The sequence below is a fragment of the Egretta garzetta genome, unplaced genomic scaffold (assembly GCF_000687185.1).
Source record: "Egretta garzetta isolate BGI_Z169 unplaced genomic scaffold, ASM68718v1 scaffold154, whole genome shotgun sequence".
Lineage (NCBI taxonomy): Eukaryota > Metazoa > Chordata > Aves > Pelecaniformes > Ardeidae > Egretta > Egretta garzetta.
This window is the reverse complement of record NW_009259600.1, coordinates 5,855,518-5,875,040: the sequence shown is the minus strand read 5'-3', so window position 1 is coordinate 5,875,040 and position 19,523 is coordinate 5,855,518. Positions and strand designations below refer to the sequence as shown.

The 19,523-nt window shown below is 36.6% G+C and overlaps 1 protein-coding gene across 1 annotated transcript in view; it reads left to right on the top strand.

The window, feature by feature from the left end:
* The window catches only part of UBR5 (ubiquitin protein ligase E3 component n-recognin 5), an 89,308-nt gene that overhangs the window by 21,712 nt on the left and 48,073 nt on the right, over positions 1-19,523 (top strand). The window contains 7 exon segments of the mRNA XM_035893913.1: positions 1,578-1,767; positions 3,681-3,840; positions 10,562-10,711; positions 12,679-12,890; positions 17,474-17,590; positions 17,675-17,785; positions 18,525-18,679. Of these exon segments, the coding sequence (XP_035749806.1) occupies positions 1,578-1,767; positions 3,681-3,840; positions 10,562-10,711; positions 12,679-12,890; positions 17,474-17,590; positions 17,675-17,785; positions 18,525-18,679 (1,095 nt within the window).

Below are 19,523 nucleotides of genomic sequence, written 5' to 3'. Positions count from 1 at the left end.
GGATTGTTGCGTAGGAAGAATTTGACTTCCCTTCAGTCCCCTTCTTTTCCCTTCAGCCCCCTTCCCAGCACTAGAAACAGAACAACTGTCTCGTTTTATTTGAAGTGTCACATTCTTCCTTGGTTTGGGTTTGGTTTTGGGTTTTTTTGGTGTTTGGTTTGGTTTGTGGTGTTTTTTTTTTTTTTTTTTTTTTTTTTTTTACATTTTCAGCAGTATCTTTTGGTTTTGGTTTTTTTTTTAGAGCTCTTTTTCTAACTTATGAGACAAGGCTTTTCTTAAAACCATTGTTGAATTGCTTTTTGTCTTGTCATTGTCTGTGTGGTCGCTGTCTGGAATCCTGAAAATGTAGATGTCTGTGACAGGGCCTTGCCTTAGGCAGATACTAGAGCTATTCTGTGATTGCATGATCTTGTTAGGAGGGAAAAAAAACCACCAACAACAAAAAAAGAGAAGGATATTAGTAATCACCTTAAGCCATAAAATGTAAGACAAGTATTCTTACTTAATTAGCTTTTATAGCTACATGTGGTATATTTTTAACGGTAATTTATTAGATACTGTTTCAGAGAACATACCTTTTTTCTGTGTCTTATTTTAAATGTTTTTCTTTTTCTTGAAAGGCGATTGAGGATTAGGGTGGTTGAAAGCAGGAAACTTCTGCTGATACTGGTTATTAAATAGCAATAATACTATATCCAACAGCCTTTAAGGTAGATATGTACAACAAAGTTTAGTTAACCTAGAAGAACAAACCAGTGTCTTTTAGCTTTTCATGACAGCAGAGTATCTAGTCTTGTGTCCAGAACAGAGTCAGTTGACGCAGTTCTGTGTTGTAATATTAGTGGAAAGTTGTAATGATGGTGAGTTGTCTATTTCTCCACATCACTGCCTTTTTACTCCCTTGTTTTGATACTGACTCATAGAAATGAAAAAACTGTTCAGTCTGTTTAGGCATATTTTTGCAATGTATACAGTTGATATTGGTCCAGAGTATGTCTTGAAAACCATCCTTGAGGATTAGAGAACTATCTAGCATAAGATTTGTTTTGCAGTAAAGAAGATTACTTGATTTTTTCCAGTGTAATCTTAAGCAATTTTTTAATGTAAATCAAGTCTCAGAAACTTTAGAAGACCTATCTGAGTATAGTGACCTTCTGTCAAACAGAGTCCATGAAGCTGCTGCATATGTGCTTTTACAGTACGAGGTTAACAGCTGAGTGTTAGATGTTATGCTGCTGGTACTGTTGCTTTTAGAAACTCTGGGAACTGGTATGCACGTGTAGTTATGTATATATACATTCACACAACTGTATGAGTAGGAGAGAGGGCAACTTCCAGTTGGAGGCCTCTTTTATATTTCTTCTGTGGAATTCAGAACTTTATTGATTGCCCGGTGCTGCTCTTCTTACTAGTTTTGAGAGATACTTTCATAGTCTTTGTCTATTAAGTCAATCTGCAGTATTTTTCAGAGACTGTCTACAAGTTATTAATAATAAAACTAAAGACTTACTTCTTGAAGTAGTCCCCAGAGTATGCTGCTATATAAAAAAAAAAAAATTATAATCTAAATCTTCTAGAAGTCGCTGGAGTTCAGGGGTTGGTGGAAGTGGAGGAGGATCATCTGGTAGATCATCTGCTGGAGCTCGAGATTCTCGAAGGCAGACCAGAGTTATACGCACAGGACGTGATAGAGGATCTGGACTGCTGGGGAGTCAACCACAACCAGTGATTCCAGCATCAGTCATTCCAGAGGAACTCATATCACAGGTATGTCAGCTTGAAACTATTGTTGCCAAAAACCTGGAGAGCTTCTTGTAGCTTGTGAACAGGAATGTGTTGTAATAGTAGTGCATTTTCTCTGAGGAGTAATGGCATATAATTGAAAAGATTGACTTTCTCTAGCTGAATTGCTTTTATTCTTAAATGCGTAGTGTGAGTGATAAACTCTTTGGATTCTAGAATTTTCGTTTCCCCATACTCCACTAAGACAAGGTATGTGTTTAATCTAGATGAGGAATGTCATGCGTTGTTCATTTGCAGGTGGGAGATGTAGTGAGAAAATCAAATACTTGAGAATCGTATCAAGCATGTAGCTAATAACGTTAAGTTTCTTGAAGGAGTATAAGGAAGGGGGGCAGGTTGACTTCTTTTTTCTTGTTTGATAAAAGGAGTGATCCATTTTAGGTTTAAATGGAAGACATTAAACATTTAATCTCTTCAAAACACTAATTTTTCTTCATGAACACCTCTACTTAAGTTTTTATAAGTGTAAGTGATGGATATCGGGCATAAATTGCTCTGCTTTTGACTCTTAATACACTAAAGCCTGAATAAGGTGATGGACTTTGCGTTGTGTGATTAAGTGGAGTTTGTTATAACAATGTTTTTCTCCATGTTTGAAGAAAATAATACATTCAAAATATGTGACTAGTTAATACATTTTAATTCTTAGTTCAAAAAAAGTTGCTGGTCTGCATTTGGAGTGCAGATATTAGTGGCTATGCCAAAGATAATCTTCATGCATGTATTTGAAAGGCCTATAGCATGACTGGTACAAGACAGGTGCTAGTGGGCAAGGTATCTACAGACCCACCAGTGACAGACTGGCTTCTAGTTCCTTCCTCTTTTTGAATTCAAAGCCCAGTAAAAGCTGGGAGCTTCTGCCTTCACAGAGACAAGATATTGGAGGTGTTGATTACTCTGTAGTTAGCCCTGCTTTCAGGAGGTGCTTTGGCTATGTAATGTCCAGGGCCTCTTTCAGCTGTGGGGTGGTGGGGTTTTTTTGACTCTACTGTTCACCTCCATGTTTTTTGAGTGTTTACTGACATCCTCAATGCCTGACCTGAAATAGAAAAATGGACTAATACCCCATGGTCCAGACAGTTCCATTCTGTAATCTAATGTGTGGTTTATTGGTTGAGTCATAACTTTGCTTCCCTTGCTGTGATCTTTTGCTTGTTTTAAAAAAAAACAGTATACTTTGTCTACCTTTAAAACAGGTGTCTAAACTAGTTTTGGGGTAACTCTAAAGCAGTCTTGTCTGGAAAACCAAAATGTTCTGAGTCCTAGGGTTAGTGGAATATAATGAAATGCTTCTGTTTTTTTATTAACTCATTGCATCTGTTTAACATTTGGAAGTTTTTTTTCTGCATTTGCACTTTGCTATTAAAAATCTAAATGTTGCAGAAACTGCTGAAGATAAGCCTTTAGGGATGAAGTGATGAGAAAACCAGAGGAAGTAAGGTGGTCACATATTGAAGGGCAGTGGAAAGAGAAACCAGTGTCACAAAGACAGGGATTGAGGTGTAGTTTTGGAACAACAGTTGATTGCAAAACTCTGATTGACTTAGTAAGTTTAAATGCTTTTATAGGAACATAGAACAGTCTCAAACCCAGATTTTTTTTTAACTACAGCATTAAGCATTTCAAGAAGTAGATTCTAAGATTCCATTAGGAGATTCAGCACCAAAGTTGGAATTCAGTGGCCTAACTTGAACTGAGAGAATGTTGACTATTCAGTACAGGATACTGTGAAAAATCTATGTGAGCCTTTGTCTGTATGTACTGTGATTGACTTTTGTTTTTTGTTAGACTTCTTTTAGAATTAAGCATTCTTTTCGTATGAATGATGGTTGGTGAGCTGAGAATGACTGGTAACCAACTACACTCTGCTCTTACAGGCACAAGTTGTTTTACAAGGAAAGTCCAGAAGTATTATTATTCGGGAACTCCAGCGAACAAATCTTGATGTAAACCTTGCTGTAAATAATTTGTTGAGTCGTGATGATGAAGATGGAGATGATGGGGATGACACAGCAAGTGAATCATATCTTCCTGGAGGTTTGTATCCTGCAACTTTTGATAAGAAAATGCCAGTGTGTTCTTATTTTCCTGTACTTAAACACTGACAGCGTGCTCCGTGCTGTGCAAGGTATGCAGCGAAGACAGTTCTTGCTTATAGGAGCAAAGTCTAAAGATGCACAAAAGAAAAGATACAGTGGGATGTCTTGAGGCATTAGGTTAGGCATTGAAGAATAACTGTTGACCCTGTTTATGGGTGGCGTGGAAGTTGGGGGTTTTTTAGGATCCCAGGCTTTGTAACATCAGCATTACTTACATCTGTATTTTGCTGCTCAATGAGATGCTGAGACTGCTGTGTGGCTTGCTCATAAAAGCTAATTCTAAAACCTTCTAGTGACTTGCATGTTTTTTACTACTAACATATATTCTTAAGATACAGCAGTTTTTAGAGCAAAAATTATACAGCTTTTTTTAATCTAAATGCCTCAAGTGAGGGCAAACCAGCTTACAGTTGTTACAGTTAGATCGAAAATTTATTCTTGATCTCAAGTTCCCTTTTTAAGTGTATTCTGGCTGTACCAGTAAAACGCTGTAATTGAAGTCTAGCTATTTTTGAAGTACTGTCTGTCCCATACAATTCCATTTTATAAAAGACTTCTGAGTCTTCTTTTGCATTGGCTAAATAATTTAGGTAATCTTTTCTTGCTGAGTAAACATATTTGAAAACATAGCAGCCAAATCTAACATTTGTGTTAGGTGCACTGCATGAAAAGAACACATCTAAACTCTGACTACATGTTAGCCTTTCTTTCTGTGTGTCAAAATGACGTTTTGGTATTTTTCTAGTAAGTGGGGTTTTTTTCTGCTCATCTGGTTCACCAGGAAGGTTCATGGGCTTCCTCCATCTTTATCTTGTCAATCATGTGATTAGACGAAGGTTTTTTTGTTCTGCAGCAAGTGCTTTGTATTTCATTTTGCCTCTTCTAGTTTTAGTTGCATATCAAGCTTCTTTATTTTGCTGTAGAATCAAGAGTCTTCCGGTGAAAGGGGTGAAAAATCTTTAATTCAAGTCTTGGTTTTTAGTGATCAGCTTAATAGCATTAGACAGATGCATTGGGGGAAGTAAATTCTCCTAGCTCTTTCTAAGTATTCAGAATAGGAGTTCTTGCTCGAAGCATACCTGAATGTATTCCTCCAGAACTGGCCTTCAGAAGGTAGATCACTGTTAGTAATAATTTACAGTAGAAGTTCCTTTTAACCATACTAACCAGCTTTCTACTGCCTTACCTATTCTCTTAGTATCCCTTGGATCATAAGGATCAGTTAATAGGGACCATCTGACAGCCCATGACTGGTAACTTTTATTTGAAGGTGCCTGTGCTACAGTCTGTGAGTCTTTTTTTATTTGAGATAGGTTAGAGTAGTATGCCAAGTTTCACTGTCCTCACTAGCTGTCCAGAAAACAATTTTGTCCTTGGCTTAATTTTTAAAGCCTCTCCCCTGTTTAGACTAATCTTTCACATAAGGGATTGTAACCTCCTAATATTAGTATTTTCTTCCCTCTTTTCTTTTACCCCCCAGAGAAACTGGGCTATCTCTTCCCCAGTTCTTGTGGGAAAAGATGTGGAAACAACTGAAATGAAACTTGGTATGTCTTAACTCCAGTCTTCAAAGATGTAATTCACAATTTGTAGAACGTGCCTTCTCTGTCTTAAGTTATTTCAGTTTTATGGGCAAAAATAAGTTTGTTGCACAGAAATGAATTAATTTGATATCTAAATCTGATCAAAACAGTAGGAAGAGTCTAGCTGAACACTAGTCAGTGCTGTCGTGACTCTACTGTTGGTACACTAAATAGTACACGGTACCAGTCGTCACTTGTGTCACATAACCATGCCATCTAGTTTTCAGGAAAACCTGATGGCCAGAGAAACTTCCCTGTAGCTCTCTGGAAAAATACCAACATTCTGTCCTTCAGAACGATGTAGAACTTTTTTATAAGTCTTTTGCTCTAGAAACTTTGCACTTTTCTTGCTTTCACTTGTCATCTCGCCTCTGGATGCAGAGTTCATAAAAGAACAGTGTACATAACTGATAAATGCATTCAGTTCTTAGTCAGGTTTTTATAAATGATTCTGAAAGATAAAGAACAACTTTTTTTAAAATTTTTTTTAAATTATGTCAAATAGTGCTTGAAAGCTTTTTGATTTTTGTTCCTTCCAAGCACAAAAAAACCAAATGACAAGACTGCTTTTGCCTCAGGACTTCTGAGGCTCTTGCATTTTGATTAAAAGCATATGCTAATTTTTACTTTCTCCCTTCTGCATGTCTGGTGCTTTGTGACCCTTAAATTTAGGGGTTACTTCCCTAAGCCTTCCAAGACTGAGAAGCTTTTTTTTAAAACACTAAGAATAATTTACACTTGATTTTAAAAATAAAATTAAATTAAATTAAGAAAACTAAGATACTTTCCAACCACTGTGAAATTAATAAATTCTTCTTAATACATCATAATTTCATTAATATATCAGTTGTGATAATTCCAGTTAGTATTGTAAAGGTTATGCATCTGAATTTTTTAAGGTAACAAAAAACATGTCTCAGTTCTTCCCAAATTCTTCAAAATGTCTTAAGTGAAGAGCAGAACTTTACTTTTCTGTGCAGATTGCCTTCAATAAGTGTCTCTTAGATATTTATTTTTGGATCCTTATATACTTTAGTTTTGAATTCTCTAATGTAGTCCTGTTACTTTTGTTTTATGACAGTTAGCAGAGAGGAATGTGGGTTCATTTGGTACGTAACAAGTACGTAAGGAAAACAGTCAAGGTAAAAACTACATAGAACAAGGTCATTTAGCATAGAAAAGGCTTGGACGTTTCTAGATTAATTTTCCGGCTTGTATCAAGTTGTATTAGAGGCTGCTTCTGGGCTTTGTTCTGTTAATCTTCTGTGTAGAGATTCTATAGAAGTTAAAATACTTAGTTATTTTTATAGTTCAGATGTATGCATGTTTGCTCACTAACTTCTGCATGATATAGTGGGTGCTTGCTAGCAGAGCTTGTGAAATAGAAGTTTGGCAACATCCAGACTACTTTGGATTTTGGAATTGAGAAGAGCTTGTTTAAAATTCCTTTTCTTTTTTTTTTTTTTTTTTTTCCAAAGGAGAGAAGAGAGGCGGGCTGGTATTGCAGTAGTACTTACTGTATTGGCTTGCAGTGAGGGGAGGTGGGAACCAGACCGTAGCATAGGATCAGTTCAGTGGCTTGCCTTTGGGGAAAACAGTTAGGTGTATGCTTTTTCTGTGGTTTTGTTGGTGTGGTTTGGCTTTCTTTGTGTTTTTGGTTGGGGTTTTTTTGTTTTGTTTTGGGTTTTTTAGATGAACTTCAAGTTGGGTAATGTTTTGAATAAATATATCTTATCAAGAAATGAGTTTTGGAGTTCTGTTTGAGTCTGGTTTCCTAGGAAACCAAAATACATATTTCTCTCCCTTCGCTGTCAGTTTTGCCAATTTAATCCAAACTTGAAAGAGGAGGAGATACTGAAGACATTGAATTGTTGAATATTTCATAAAAATATGCAGCTGAGAAGAGGGGAGAGAACTTATGATTGCCCCCTTAAGGAAAAAGGTTTAGCGTGAGCTCAGCTTGAGATCGGCATCGATCTAGGCAACACCTTCAGTTAATGAATCCAGTGATAATGCTACGCATGGAGCTACTGAAAATAAAAATTTTCTTGGTACTTGAACTGCTGCTTATGTGCATACTGAAACTTGTTTCTTTATTGGTGGGGGTTTTGTTTTTTGGCTTTGTTTGGGGTTGGTTTTTTTTGTGCTGGATATCCTTTTTCTTCCAATTTTCAATGGTATTTACTAGTGTATCATAGGTACTTTCTTACCTAAATAAGTTGATCAGAATTGTCACCTCTAAATGTGAAGGGTTCGGTCTGATTCTGGTCTAACACAGTACAAGAGATGAATGATATCATCCCATGGGGTTTTTCTAAAGAGCAGGAAAATAAAGTCATAGAGAATGGTTTTTTGTTTTTTTTTTCCCCTGGATTCTTAAACTGGATGTTGCCTTGCAGTATCTGTGTTTTCACAGCACTAAAAAAATTCCAGTGATGTTTGAAGGGGAGTGAATTTGGCTCCTATCCCTACTGGTTTTAGCACCTTTCTTTGCTGGTATAAAAATGGAAGAAGGGGGATCTCTTGCAGAAATACTGGAAGAAAATTAGAATCTGATTTGAAGCTGAAAGAAGAGGGTAAGAAAAGGCTTCATTTCCTCACACGTCTTAATGCTCATTTAGCCCAAACCCACATATTTTTGATTCTTAAGTCTGGTGGCTTGAACTTTTACTTTCCTTTTTGGAAACACAGCTGAACTCAAGATGCCTGCATGGTGGAAAGTGTGTGTGTATCACAAGTTAGCGTGTATTTTCTCCCAAGAGGGCATCTGGCTTAGCTTACATTAAAAAAACCATATAGTCCATTTTGAATGAGGCTGGAAAGTTCTTTTCTGTACTGGCCAATCCTGTTCCTAAAGAGAGATCAACTTTTTTTGCAATTTTTGGCTGGATAGTGATTAAAAAAAAAAAAAAAGAGAACAAGTTGCTAGACTGTAGAGAGGTTGGAGCTTACCTAGGAAGAGATGGTTGTGGTGGGTGTGGGAGGAGGGGGAGTGTGAATATTGTAAGATACAACAGAGTCTCAGCTGTGTTTCCAGCTCTTAAAGTCTGGTGCTTACAAGCTGACACTCTTAAGGTGTGGTGTACTGCTGTTTTATCGTTACGGAAAAACAGTAGAAAATAGGTAAAGTAGCACCCACTCTGGGGGATCTGAAGTGTTTTAGTAAGACAGAGCCTGTTTGCCAAATCTGGATTTTTTTACTAGGAGTTCCAAGCAGTCTGTCAAGGATGACTTCCTAAAACATACTGCGTGGACCATTGAGTCGCAAATGGTGTACTTTTAGAAACACAGACTACACTTGAGTGGATTACTCATTTAATGCAAAAAGCATTTGTGCAGGTCTTGCTTGCTTTGAAATCCACAGCGCTCGCTAGTTACAGTGCTGTTCTTCTGGGGACAGCTGGTAGTAGTTGGTAAGCGTTACATTTCCTGGAGAAGAGAGTTTAGAAATTTAAGGATGAATATTCTGATGCGCAGGGATGTGAAAGTCTCTAACACTTTCAATATCAATAAGTGGAACAGTTAAGTGAATTAATAATGGCTCTAAGTGTGGACTTACGGCTCCTTTTGAGTTTTTGGATACCCTCTCCTTTATGTTCTTCCCCCCCGCTTTATTCCAGACATTGAGAAAAAGACCCATAATAATGAGTTCCTATTGTTAAGAATGGTTTTATTTAACTTCAAACCTTGATTTCTAGCCACTATTTTGTTTTATGCTTACAATGAGGTTGAGGCTGAGAACTGGCTGTGTTGAAATTAGATGTCCTCCTCTGTGTTCCCTGAAGGGACTCTGTGTAGAGCCTCATGCTAGCTTCATGAGTGGTTTAAGCAGATGGGGTTGTCCTGTTGCCAGAAGGAGCTGTCCTGCCTTTGCCTTGCACGGTGGTGAGGTTTGTGTGCCCACAGGGGTTAGCTGAAACCCTAATTTGGGGAGCCTGATCTTTTTAGTCAGATTTGCCTGAAAGTTTGCGAAGGGGCAGAACTAGCTCCTTTGGCAGCAGTAGGGTCCAGTTAGCTTTGCTGCATGTGTTGAGACACCACCTTTGGGGGCTCTGACTACCCAGTTAAGTCAGTCTGAAGGTTGCTTCCAACCTTACTTCTACACCTTATGAAGTATGGTTTCAAAGCCAGGTGAATGCGCTAGTTCAGAAATCCTACCTTGCCCCAAGGAGGTGCCTGCCACGGGGATGGAGGAGGGAAATAGTACTGTCCTTTCTGTAGCAGTGAGATGGAGATGGTAGTCAGGTTTAGTTGTCTTGTCAGTCCATATTGCTGGATAATAAATTGGATGAATTTTCAGTAGCCTTTTTTGTGTGTGGATAGTAGCTACAGTTTAGTAAACGGAAGGGACTTGTTTTATGCTTTAATGATGATCAGTTCTTCAGAGAAACTCAAGTTTTCTAACATACAAGCTAGGGCAGTCACAGTATTTAAGTTCATCTTTATGTTTTTGGTTGTGTGTTTTTTTTTCTAACTGCATGGTATTAAAAATGGTGCTTTTTACAGATAACTGTTGTTGTTCTTAATGTAGCTATGAGCTACTAGCCTGTGAATTAAACATGTACGTTATTCTGAAAGAAACCTTCCATGGAGGAACATACAGTCTTTGACATCAAAGACGTGGCTTTGTGAAGGCCAGCTTTCACTATCAACTCTGTCCTCCCTTAATTCTAGGTCATCTTTGGAGTTCTGCGTTACGTGCATGAGTGTGTGTGCACATGTATGTATATGTATCTATCTTACCCTAGTGCTTTGTTCTTTCAAGTGACAGGCTGAAGTTTGAATTTCTGCGTTACAGAAAAATGTGTTTTGGGCAAGTCTTGTTTGGGAAATGTGGTTAGATAAGTGACAGAGCAGTTCTTGTAGGCAAATTGGTTTTGTTCACTAGTCTGCCAAGCTTGATTGTAAAAGTGGTTGCATAGGAGGCACATGAGTTTGCACTGGTGAATCTGAAGAGCAGAAATTCAATTAATAGATAGGATTTTTTTGTTTTGATATTTGTTTAGTTGATGGTCTCTCTTAGGTGATGTTTTAAGTAGCTGATTATTCACTTAAGACCCTTGTCTCCTCTTATAGAGGATCTTATGTCTCTTCTGGATGCTGACATACATTCTGCTCACCCAAGTGTCATTATTGATGCTGATGCTATGTTTTCAGAAGATATTAGTTACTTTGGTTATCCATCCTTTCGGCGCTCATCACTTTCCAGGCTAGGCTCATCCAGAGGTAATTTTGCACCTTTTTTCTTTGTAATAAGTAGTTTGCTGTGGAAAAAGCTAGTGATAGTACACACTGGTGGTTTAGATTCTGATTTAATGCGAAAGTAGACTGTGATATCTTGTCAAATGTAGAGTAGACATAGACTGTAACTCATTATCGAAATTATGAATGAATACTGAATATTAGCAGGTAAGTTCTGCAAGAACCTTGATAGTCATGTATTTTAAATCTAATTGTTGATCACTGGTGTTGCAAGGTATTATAAAATTTTTGCATGTTAAATTTATTTTAAACTGTAGTGTAAGTACTTACTAATACATAGATTGCATTACAAATATTTAATTTGGCTCAAAAATGAGTAACAATTGATGACACGCAGCATTCTTAATCTCCCCCTCCCGCCCCCCTTTCTTTTGGGTTGCTCTTTGTTCACTGTTCTTCACACTTCCTTAATTGTTCCATGACAGAAATTAACTTTATGGAATGAGGAACTTCAGATACTAAGGAGGGAGAAGAAATCTAAATTTTACTTTTTGGAAGCATTTTTATAGTTGGATAAGGAGAACTATTGGCAGCTGATTAAAAAAACCTCCCTGAGAAGTGTTAAGGCTACTTTTTTTTTTTTTTTTTTTTAAAGTATATTACACTTAAAAGATTTATAACAGACCATGCAGCAATTTCCTATCTTTTTGAATCTGTTGCGCAAATGCCTAGAATATTTCCAAACTGTTAATCCAACCTCTGGTGTGATTGTTTGTTTAGTACAGTTTTGTTGCCTTTCATGAACATGTTTTAGTATATTAATTGCTGAACACATAAGTTCCTGTTACAAAATTATTAGTCAGGGGTCAGTGTGATGTTTGCTAGAAAATAAGTACAGTACTTTATGAAATATATCTGTAAGACAAGCTGTTGTGTTTGGCTTATGTAAAAACTTTCCCATTTGTCTAATACAGCAAAAGACCCAAGACGTGGTGTAATTTGTTGAAACTATGATATAATAATGTGATCATCTCATACATGTAATTCCAGTTGATTTTTGTGAGCATAAGTGAAGTACTTAATAGGTTAAATGCATTATGTGCATGTACAAATATTCAGCATCTGACGTAACTCCTTCTAAATTCCTCCTTTTTTTTCCTTTCCTAAGGTTATTCTATATAAGACGTTACCACGAATTTTATAATCCTTATTTTCCATGCATAGTTGACTCTTGGAAAGTTAGTTTCATTACGTGATTTAAAAAATTTATCTGCATGAGCGAACTGCAGAGTACTGGCTTTAGACAGTTTGTAGGCCAATTGGAGGGGAAGCATTTTGGTAAGGAACATTTTCCTACAAGGATCCTTTTTAAAACTTGTCTGACTCTTGAAAAGTTTTCATTTGATCTGCTCAAAACAGATACACTTTAATTTATTAAATCCAGTCCTATGGAATATTGCTTAAAACAAAAGGGGTTGGATTATCAAACATGTATACAAGAGCTTTTTTTTAATGCTTGCTTTCTTTAAGCTTTTCAAATTACTTTTTTTTTGGGAAAGCTGTTATGAAACTCTCTAATAAATACTCTTTTTTGGTTTGCGTAAAGATATCTAACAGACTATATAGACTTAGATTTTTTTGTTGTTGTTTTTGTTACTACATTGATAAAACTACAAAACTCTGCATATTGTACTATAAAACTTTAAATTGCAATGTTAAATGTATTTGGCCTCTTACGATGTAAGTGAAAATGCTGTAGCATTTTTTTATAGTGCACAAAACTGTACGACTTCCTTATTTCTAGCTTATTTTTATGTTTAGTGAGTCTAAAGTACATATGCTTGAAAGGGTTAATATATTGAATGTTGCATGTCAGGACTTTATTTTTAATCTGTGTGAGTAGATTTAACTGCTGTTAGTTGCATCCTGAAGGGTCTTTACTAGAGAGTGGCTTACTTTTATCCCACTGGTGTGACCCAATTGCATACCAGTTCTCCTTCTTCCCTTAGAGAGAGACTCTGAGCTGTTGCGTGAACGTGAGTCCGTTTTACGTTTGCGTGAACGAAGGTGGCTTGATGGAGCCTCATTTGATAATGAAAGAGGCTCTACAAGTAAGGAAGGGGAGCCAAACCTGGACAAGAAGAATACACCTGTTCAAAGTCCTGTTTCTTTAGGAGAAGACTTGCAGTGGTGGCCAGATAAGGTATTGAAACTTTTTTACTATTTTATTTGCATGCTTTGCAATAGATCTGTTTGTTTTTTCCAAATAAATACTCTGTTTCCTTTTCGACTATCACATCTCTGATTATGTGAGAGAATGTAGTAAAGCATATTCTTTATTATGCACTTCGGAAAATTATAAATAACCAGTTACACCCTTACAGCTGCGCTTCTGTTATTACTGTTTTAATTTTCTTCTCCATGTGTTTGAAGGCACTGCCGTAGATCATCAGGTTTGGGGGGTTTTGTCTTTTTTCTTCTTTTTTTACTTAGATGCTCAAAGCATTTAATAGGCAATACGAAACTCGTCAAACAATTTAAACTATCCTTCATCAAGGAAACCTTTTTTTCATTGGGATTATTATTCCCAGAGATGCTTTTCAGTTTGAGTGGTTTGGGTTTTTAAGCAACAACGGTGAAAGTTGACATTTACTTGCAGTTGTGTTTTGAGTTGACCAATAACTTAAATGACTATTGGTTGCTCCTTCAGAATCCCTTTGGCTTTGATTAGCTGGTTTTCTTTGTAACCCTAATTCCATTTTCAAGGCAAGAAGTAATTCTCACATCAAGTATAAGAATAATAGGAACAGCAGCTATATGTTGCTAACTGGGTATTTGTAGTAATTTTCTTTATGAATTACCTAGATGCTTGGGGAAATGACTTTAAAAAACAAGCCAAACCAAATCCAAACCAACCAAACGAACCAAAAAACTTCCCAGGAATAGAAGTGATAATCTATGTCTGTTAGACCAAGTATTATGGACTTGGGGTGTCTTTCTAGTGTTCCCATTTCTGTTTGTCCACAGTATCTGTGAGGTTGCTATTTTGAGATGTCACACTTTCTTTTCTATGTCTCTGTTTTTTCCTTTCAGACTAAATATAGATAGAGAGCTTGAAGAGGGAGGTGAATTTAGAGCCTTATTTCTGCTTACAGCAGCTCACCCTTAGCTGCTATCATTTTCATTTGGGCATTCAGACTGAGAACTGCAGATACCTAAGAAGAGCATTTGTCTAATAGTTGCTCTCCCAGCCACACTTCTTAGGTCTAAAGGATGATTATTTTTTTTTCAGCCAGCAATGTTTAACTTCTGTTACAGTGAAAATGGGCAGGTTTTGTCCCCCTTGCTTTGTCGTAATGGTAGAATGAGTTTCGTCTAGCTTGGGTAGAGAGAGATTTCAGGGGGTTTAGCATCGAAGAATAAATGTAGTTTTGGTTTGGAATACTAACTTATCTTTTTTATTTCCACTGCTGTGTTTTGGTAACATTATTATGGCTGTTATTACTGTTTTGGGGGGTTTTTTTGTTATATTCTTTTACTACTTCAGGAATGTTTTTCCTGTTAACCCCATTCTTCTCTCTGGCCCTGAAACTAAATTACTAAATTAGGGTGGGGTTTTTTTTCCTGGACAGGGTTTTTTGTTATTTGCAAACTCAGAAGATCCCACCCTAGGACCGTTATTGCAGTCTTTTGTTGGGCATCTTTTGTGAAACTAACTTGCTGTGATATCTAATTGCATGCTTGTTCAATTTAAATATACTGAACTTCTTCCAAGATACCTGTTTACATATGCACTCATATATGAACCTTAGCTTCCAGTTAAATGAAGGTCTTTTACTGGAAAGGCCTTTCATCTTTATCCAAAAGTAGTTAAACTTTTCATCCTGAACATTTGTAAGAAATTGTTCTGCATCTTTCTTGCTATAGCCCCACTCTGAAGTTTTGTTAGTGGTATTTTCAGACTGAATTCTTCAAGGTGAATCCTGAGTGAGACGATTTAGCTGAGAGGCCAGCTGAGGCGTTTCTTCCGTTTTGAAAACTGGAAAGGAGATGTTGAAATGTTAACGGAAAAGACAGTAACTAGGGGAGAGATTATAGTGTGTGAGGAATCGCTCCAAATAACCAATCTAGTTTGCAAATATTTTTCCTTCATTTTTCATTATTTTGACATTTAGCATTTGAGACAGAACTGTAGTAGTCCATGATGAGGATGGTTAACTTGCGTTTATGGGAGGTAAATTACCAACCTGAGAGGAATGGATGAAGCTTTTGCAAAGCTGACAGTGTTCCCAAATGCATCAGTTTCACAGTTTGGGAAACCCAGTTTGGGACTAATAGTGTTGAGACATGTTGTATAGGTACTGAGTTTTCTCCACCAAATAAGTGAAATCGACTGCTCAAGAATTCAAGTCAACGAATGAATTCTTCTGACAGTTAAAATCTTGTTGGACTGTAGTACTATTAGTCTACACTGCCACATATCAACATTGTGCTGTGCGTATCGGAGCCACTCTATACTATGGCAAATGTGGCCATTTTTTTCTCCTGCTAGACTGTAGTTAGGTGCAAGCTGAGCCTTTGGTTTGTTCAGGTAGGTATATTCTGTTTAGTTATTGAGATACTAAGATTTTTGTCAGCAATCTGCATCATCTTCAGATATGTAATTTCTATGTCCTGAAGTCAGAATTCATAGTTGAACACATAAGACTTAAGCTACAGAACCAGAGCTGTCATGTCATTTGTGCATCTTTGTGCCGTTAGTCTTTTGGATGGTCTCGTGAAGGTATATGTAGCATTGGTCCTGTAGCATTTAGATCACGACTGCTAATACTTTGATGGAGGGGAGAGAAAAATTTTGAATGGCAGGTCTCTTTAGTGTTGAACTTGTGGTATGAAACTGTTTATAAAAAGCTGTAAAACATATTAGCAAGATTAAAAGTCATAATGATACTGCCTCGGAGCAAAAATTAATTGCTTCCCATACATAACTTTGAGGCATTAGGCCAGATAACTTCTGAAGATACATTTATTCTGATGAAGTAGATACATATCTCATTAGACTACGGTAGGTTCTGATGGCAGTTCTTTCTCAGAATATGCAATATTTATACAATGGCAAGTATTAATCATGACACAGATTAGCATTTGTGCTACTTCTGTGCCCTCTTGGTAGATGCCCTCCAGAGCAAAATAATTCTCTTACAATTTAACTATTTCTACATCCTGTTATCAGGGTATAAAAGAGAATTGCTTATGATTGCATCTGTCCTTTCCTGCTGCCTTCTTTCTCTTTTTTCCCAAGATACCGATAAACATTTTGAGCTATTGGTAAGAGATGTGCTGAATCCCGTGTTATTCAAGGACACACTCACACCTTTTGAAATGTGCACTTCTGGGCATGAAAATAGCATGAATCCAGATTTATGAAACTAAAAATGTTTCCACTTATAAACTTCTGTAGCTGAAAGAAAAGTCTCTTAATTTAGGGGACAGGTAAATGTGCTAGGTGTTGGGCTTTTTCTAATGGTCTGACAAGAACTCAGTTTCCCATCAGACGGTTGAATTACTTGAATGCGGTATATTGTAATCTGAGAGGCAGCTAAAGGTACTGATCTGGGAGATAACTGCTACAGACAAGACTAGTTAGCATGTACCCGCCTTTCAGATTTGTAGCTGTAGAAGACAGCATTTGATTTTATGCTAATTTAAGTTGTTTTTTTATTTTTTTAAAAGCTGTATTCTCCCTTAAGTGGAAGGGAACTTTCAGTTGTTACCAGTAAAGAAGTTTAGAAAGAATATGGTTGTCCTATTGCTGCCCTTGCTGAGGAGCAGAGAAGTGATGTGCCTTACAAATGTTTCTTAGTAAACAGAAGTAAATGTTTTGTGAAGTCACTGAAATTCATGGGTCTGTAGTTTGGTTTCAGTGCAAGGGGGAACAGGAACTTGGAAAAACTGAGATTGTAACTGCTGCGTAGTTGCTGCAACATTGATATGCAACCAAATCTAAGAGGGGGGGAAGAGGCCTGTGAGATCCAGGTAAGGTACAGGATGAAGCAGTTGAGCAAAGTCGTACGATCTAAGTAGTAGAAAGACGCCATATTAGTTTTGGTAAAATGTTAAAAAGGAGAAAAGGGCAGGGAGGAAATAACCCATAATTAGAAGCTTTTCCAGCATATTGGGTCATAATGATGCATTAATGTGACCTGTAGCCATGATTTTTTTTTTTTAAACTTGATCTTTTTCAGTCATTTACCTTCAGAAGTGAAAGATAAGAATTGTTTAATTCTTGAGGCAGTGAATTTGATAATTGATTTCTCAATTTTCTTGAAAGATATCTTCATGAGTATACTTAGGAATGGAATAATGGGATTGTGTCGCTTTCTTGTTCATTTCAAAAAGCCAGAATTTTAGAGGGAAACTTTTTTTTTAAATGTCAGAAGTCAAGAGATCTTCCCATCTTTAATTCTGTGGGCAGTGTTGTGTTCTTAAAATATTGTGGAAGCTCTTAATAAACTGTCCAAGTTAATTGCCATGTATATATTATTGCTAAACTTCAGGAAAATAATTCTATTTCTTTCTTCCCTCACTGTGTCAGAAGCAATAATGCTTGTTTGTGTGTGTGAGGGCATGCTGAGCTTGAGACAAGCTGGATATATCTGTTTTCAAGTTGAACATTCATGGGAAAAAAACAGTTACAAGTTCTTTTTTTTTTTTTTTTTTTGCATTTATATATCTATATCTGGTTATAATATTGCTGTCTTAGACTTGATATTTCTGTATTTGTAGGATGGAACAAAATTTATTTCTATTGGAGCTCTGTATTCTGAGCTTGTGGCTGTTAGCAGTAAAGGAGAACTCTATCAGTGGAAGTGGAGTGAATCAGAGCCTTACAGAAATGCACAGGTACTGTACATCTTTAAAGGCTTACCTTCAGAATGATTTATATGCTTTGAATATCTAAAATTTTTTTTTTTTTTTTTTCCAAAGAATCCTTCACTACATCATCCACGAGCCATGTTCTTGGGATTAACCAATGAAAAGATAGTGCTTCTTTCTGCAAATAGTATTCGGGCAACTGTTGCCACTGAGAATAACAAGGTACGAGATCTGTGCCAATTGCTGAATTTGTCAGAGCTGTTTTTTTCAGTTACTTGTGGTGTATCATAGAGAAGTTGATTCTTCAGCTTCATCAGTAGTAGAAAGTATTTAATTTGTTAGTTCGTTCCACTTCTTTTCTTCTATACAGATGTGAAATAAACAGAAACACAAGTGGTGTTTTGTAAAAATGCAAAAAGGTAAAAGGAAAAAAAACCAAACTGGCAGGTTTACAGCTGAAACAGTGAAAAGATACCTGTTTTACCTGATTATCTGAAATACTTGACTTTTTGCTGTTACAGTAGAAACCGGCACTGGTTTAAGAATAGAGAAGCTTGTTAATGATCTGTGTATATTTACTAAAAAAACTAAGGGCATTGAAGCTTTCAGTGCTGTAAAGTAAGTTACCTAAATACGTTTTTCTGACCAGTTAAGAGTGAATTCGAAACTGATTTGGTAAGGTATATGCACTTGTTGACGTATTTTTATGATGCCTCTGTATTTTTTTTACCTTTTTTGTTTTTCTTGCGGACTGTAAATAGAGGGGGAAAAAAATCCTGAAAAGCTCTTTTCTGGGGAAAGAAAAGGTGATAGGGGATAAAATCTCAAAGGGAATCACTGTTTTTTGTTTTGTGGTTTTTTTTTTTCCTTTCAAAGCCAGTAAATATTATACTAAAGGTGTAACTGTTCTTTTTCTTTTTTCCCCCTACCTTCTCTGTTCCTTTCTTCCCTTCTCCTGTAGGTTGCTACATGGGTTGATGAAACTTTAAGCTCTGTAGCTTCTAAATTAGAACACACTGCACAGACATACTCGGAGCTTCAGGGAGAACGGATTGTTTCTTTACATTGTTGTGCTCTTTATACGTGTGCTCAACTAGAGAACAACTTGTATTGGTGGTGAGTAAATACTGTATGTAGTGTAGATCCACTGGAAGTTTTCATGTCCTTGGCTCTGAGAAGCATTGCAAAACTACTGAAGCACAGTTGTTCTGAGTCTGTAACTCTGCACTTGAGCTTAGCTTCCCTTTTTAAGGTGTATTTATTCTTTTCTTTAATGCCTGAAGTGCATACTCTCTTTCAGGAGGTGTGTATAAATGCTTTAGCATTCAGATGTATCGTTACTATGCAGTATCGGAGAATAACGTTCTTCATGCCTTTTAGGCCTTTTTCAGATTATAAATATGGAACAAACTTACCCGTATATGAGGTCCACATTCTTCTGTCAGACTCTGTTAGAAAATTTGGACTGTTAGTTTGTGGTCCAAATCTTAAAGAAGGGAGAAATACCATCAGATCCTCCCTCTGGAACTTGTTGTTAAAATAGAATGCTTTTAAACATTGTAAAATATGAAATGTTAGTTAAAATATTTTAACTAACAATTTGATGAGTAAGAAGCCTATGCTAAAAAAAACCCACAACAAAACAAACAAAAAAAACCAAACAAAAAACCCCCCAAAAAAACCAGACAAACAACAACAAAAAAACCCTCAAACCAAAACACACACAAAGCCCGCAAACCCTCAAAAATAATACTCCCAGAAGAGCTGAATTGAATTTCTAATTTGAGTGAATTCATTGAATATTACTAATGCATTGTCGGTGTGCATTATTTTTTTCAGTGTGTCAGGAGTCGTTGCTTTATTACATGTCATGCCCGAAGCTCAAGTAGCTTTTAGGCATGGATGAGTTAAATACTTGATGATGCATTGGAAATCAGAGCATTGAAAATTGATTCAATGA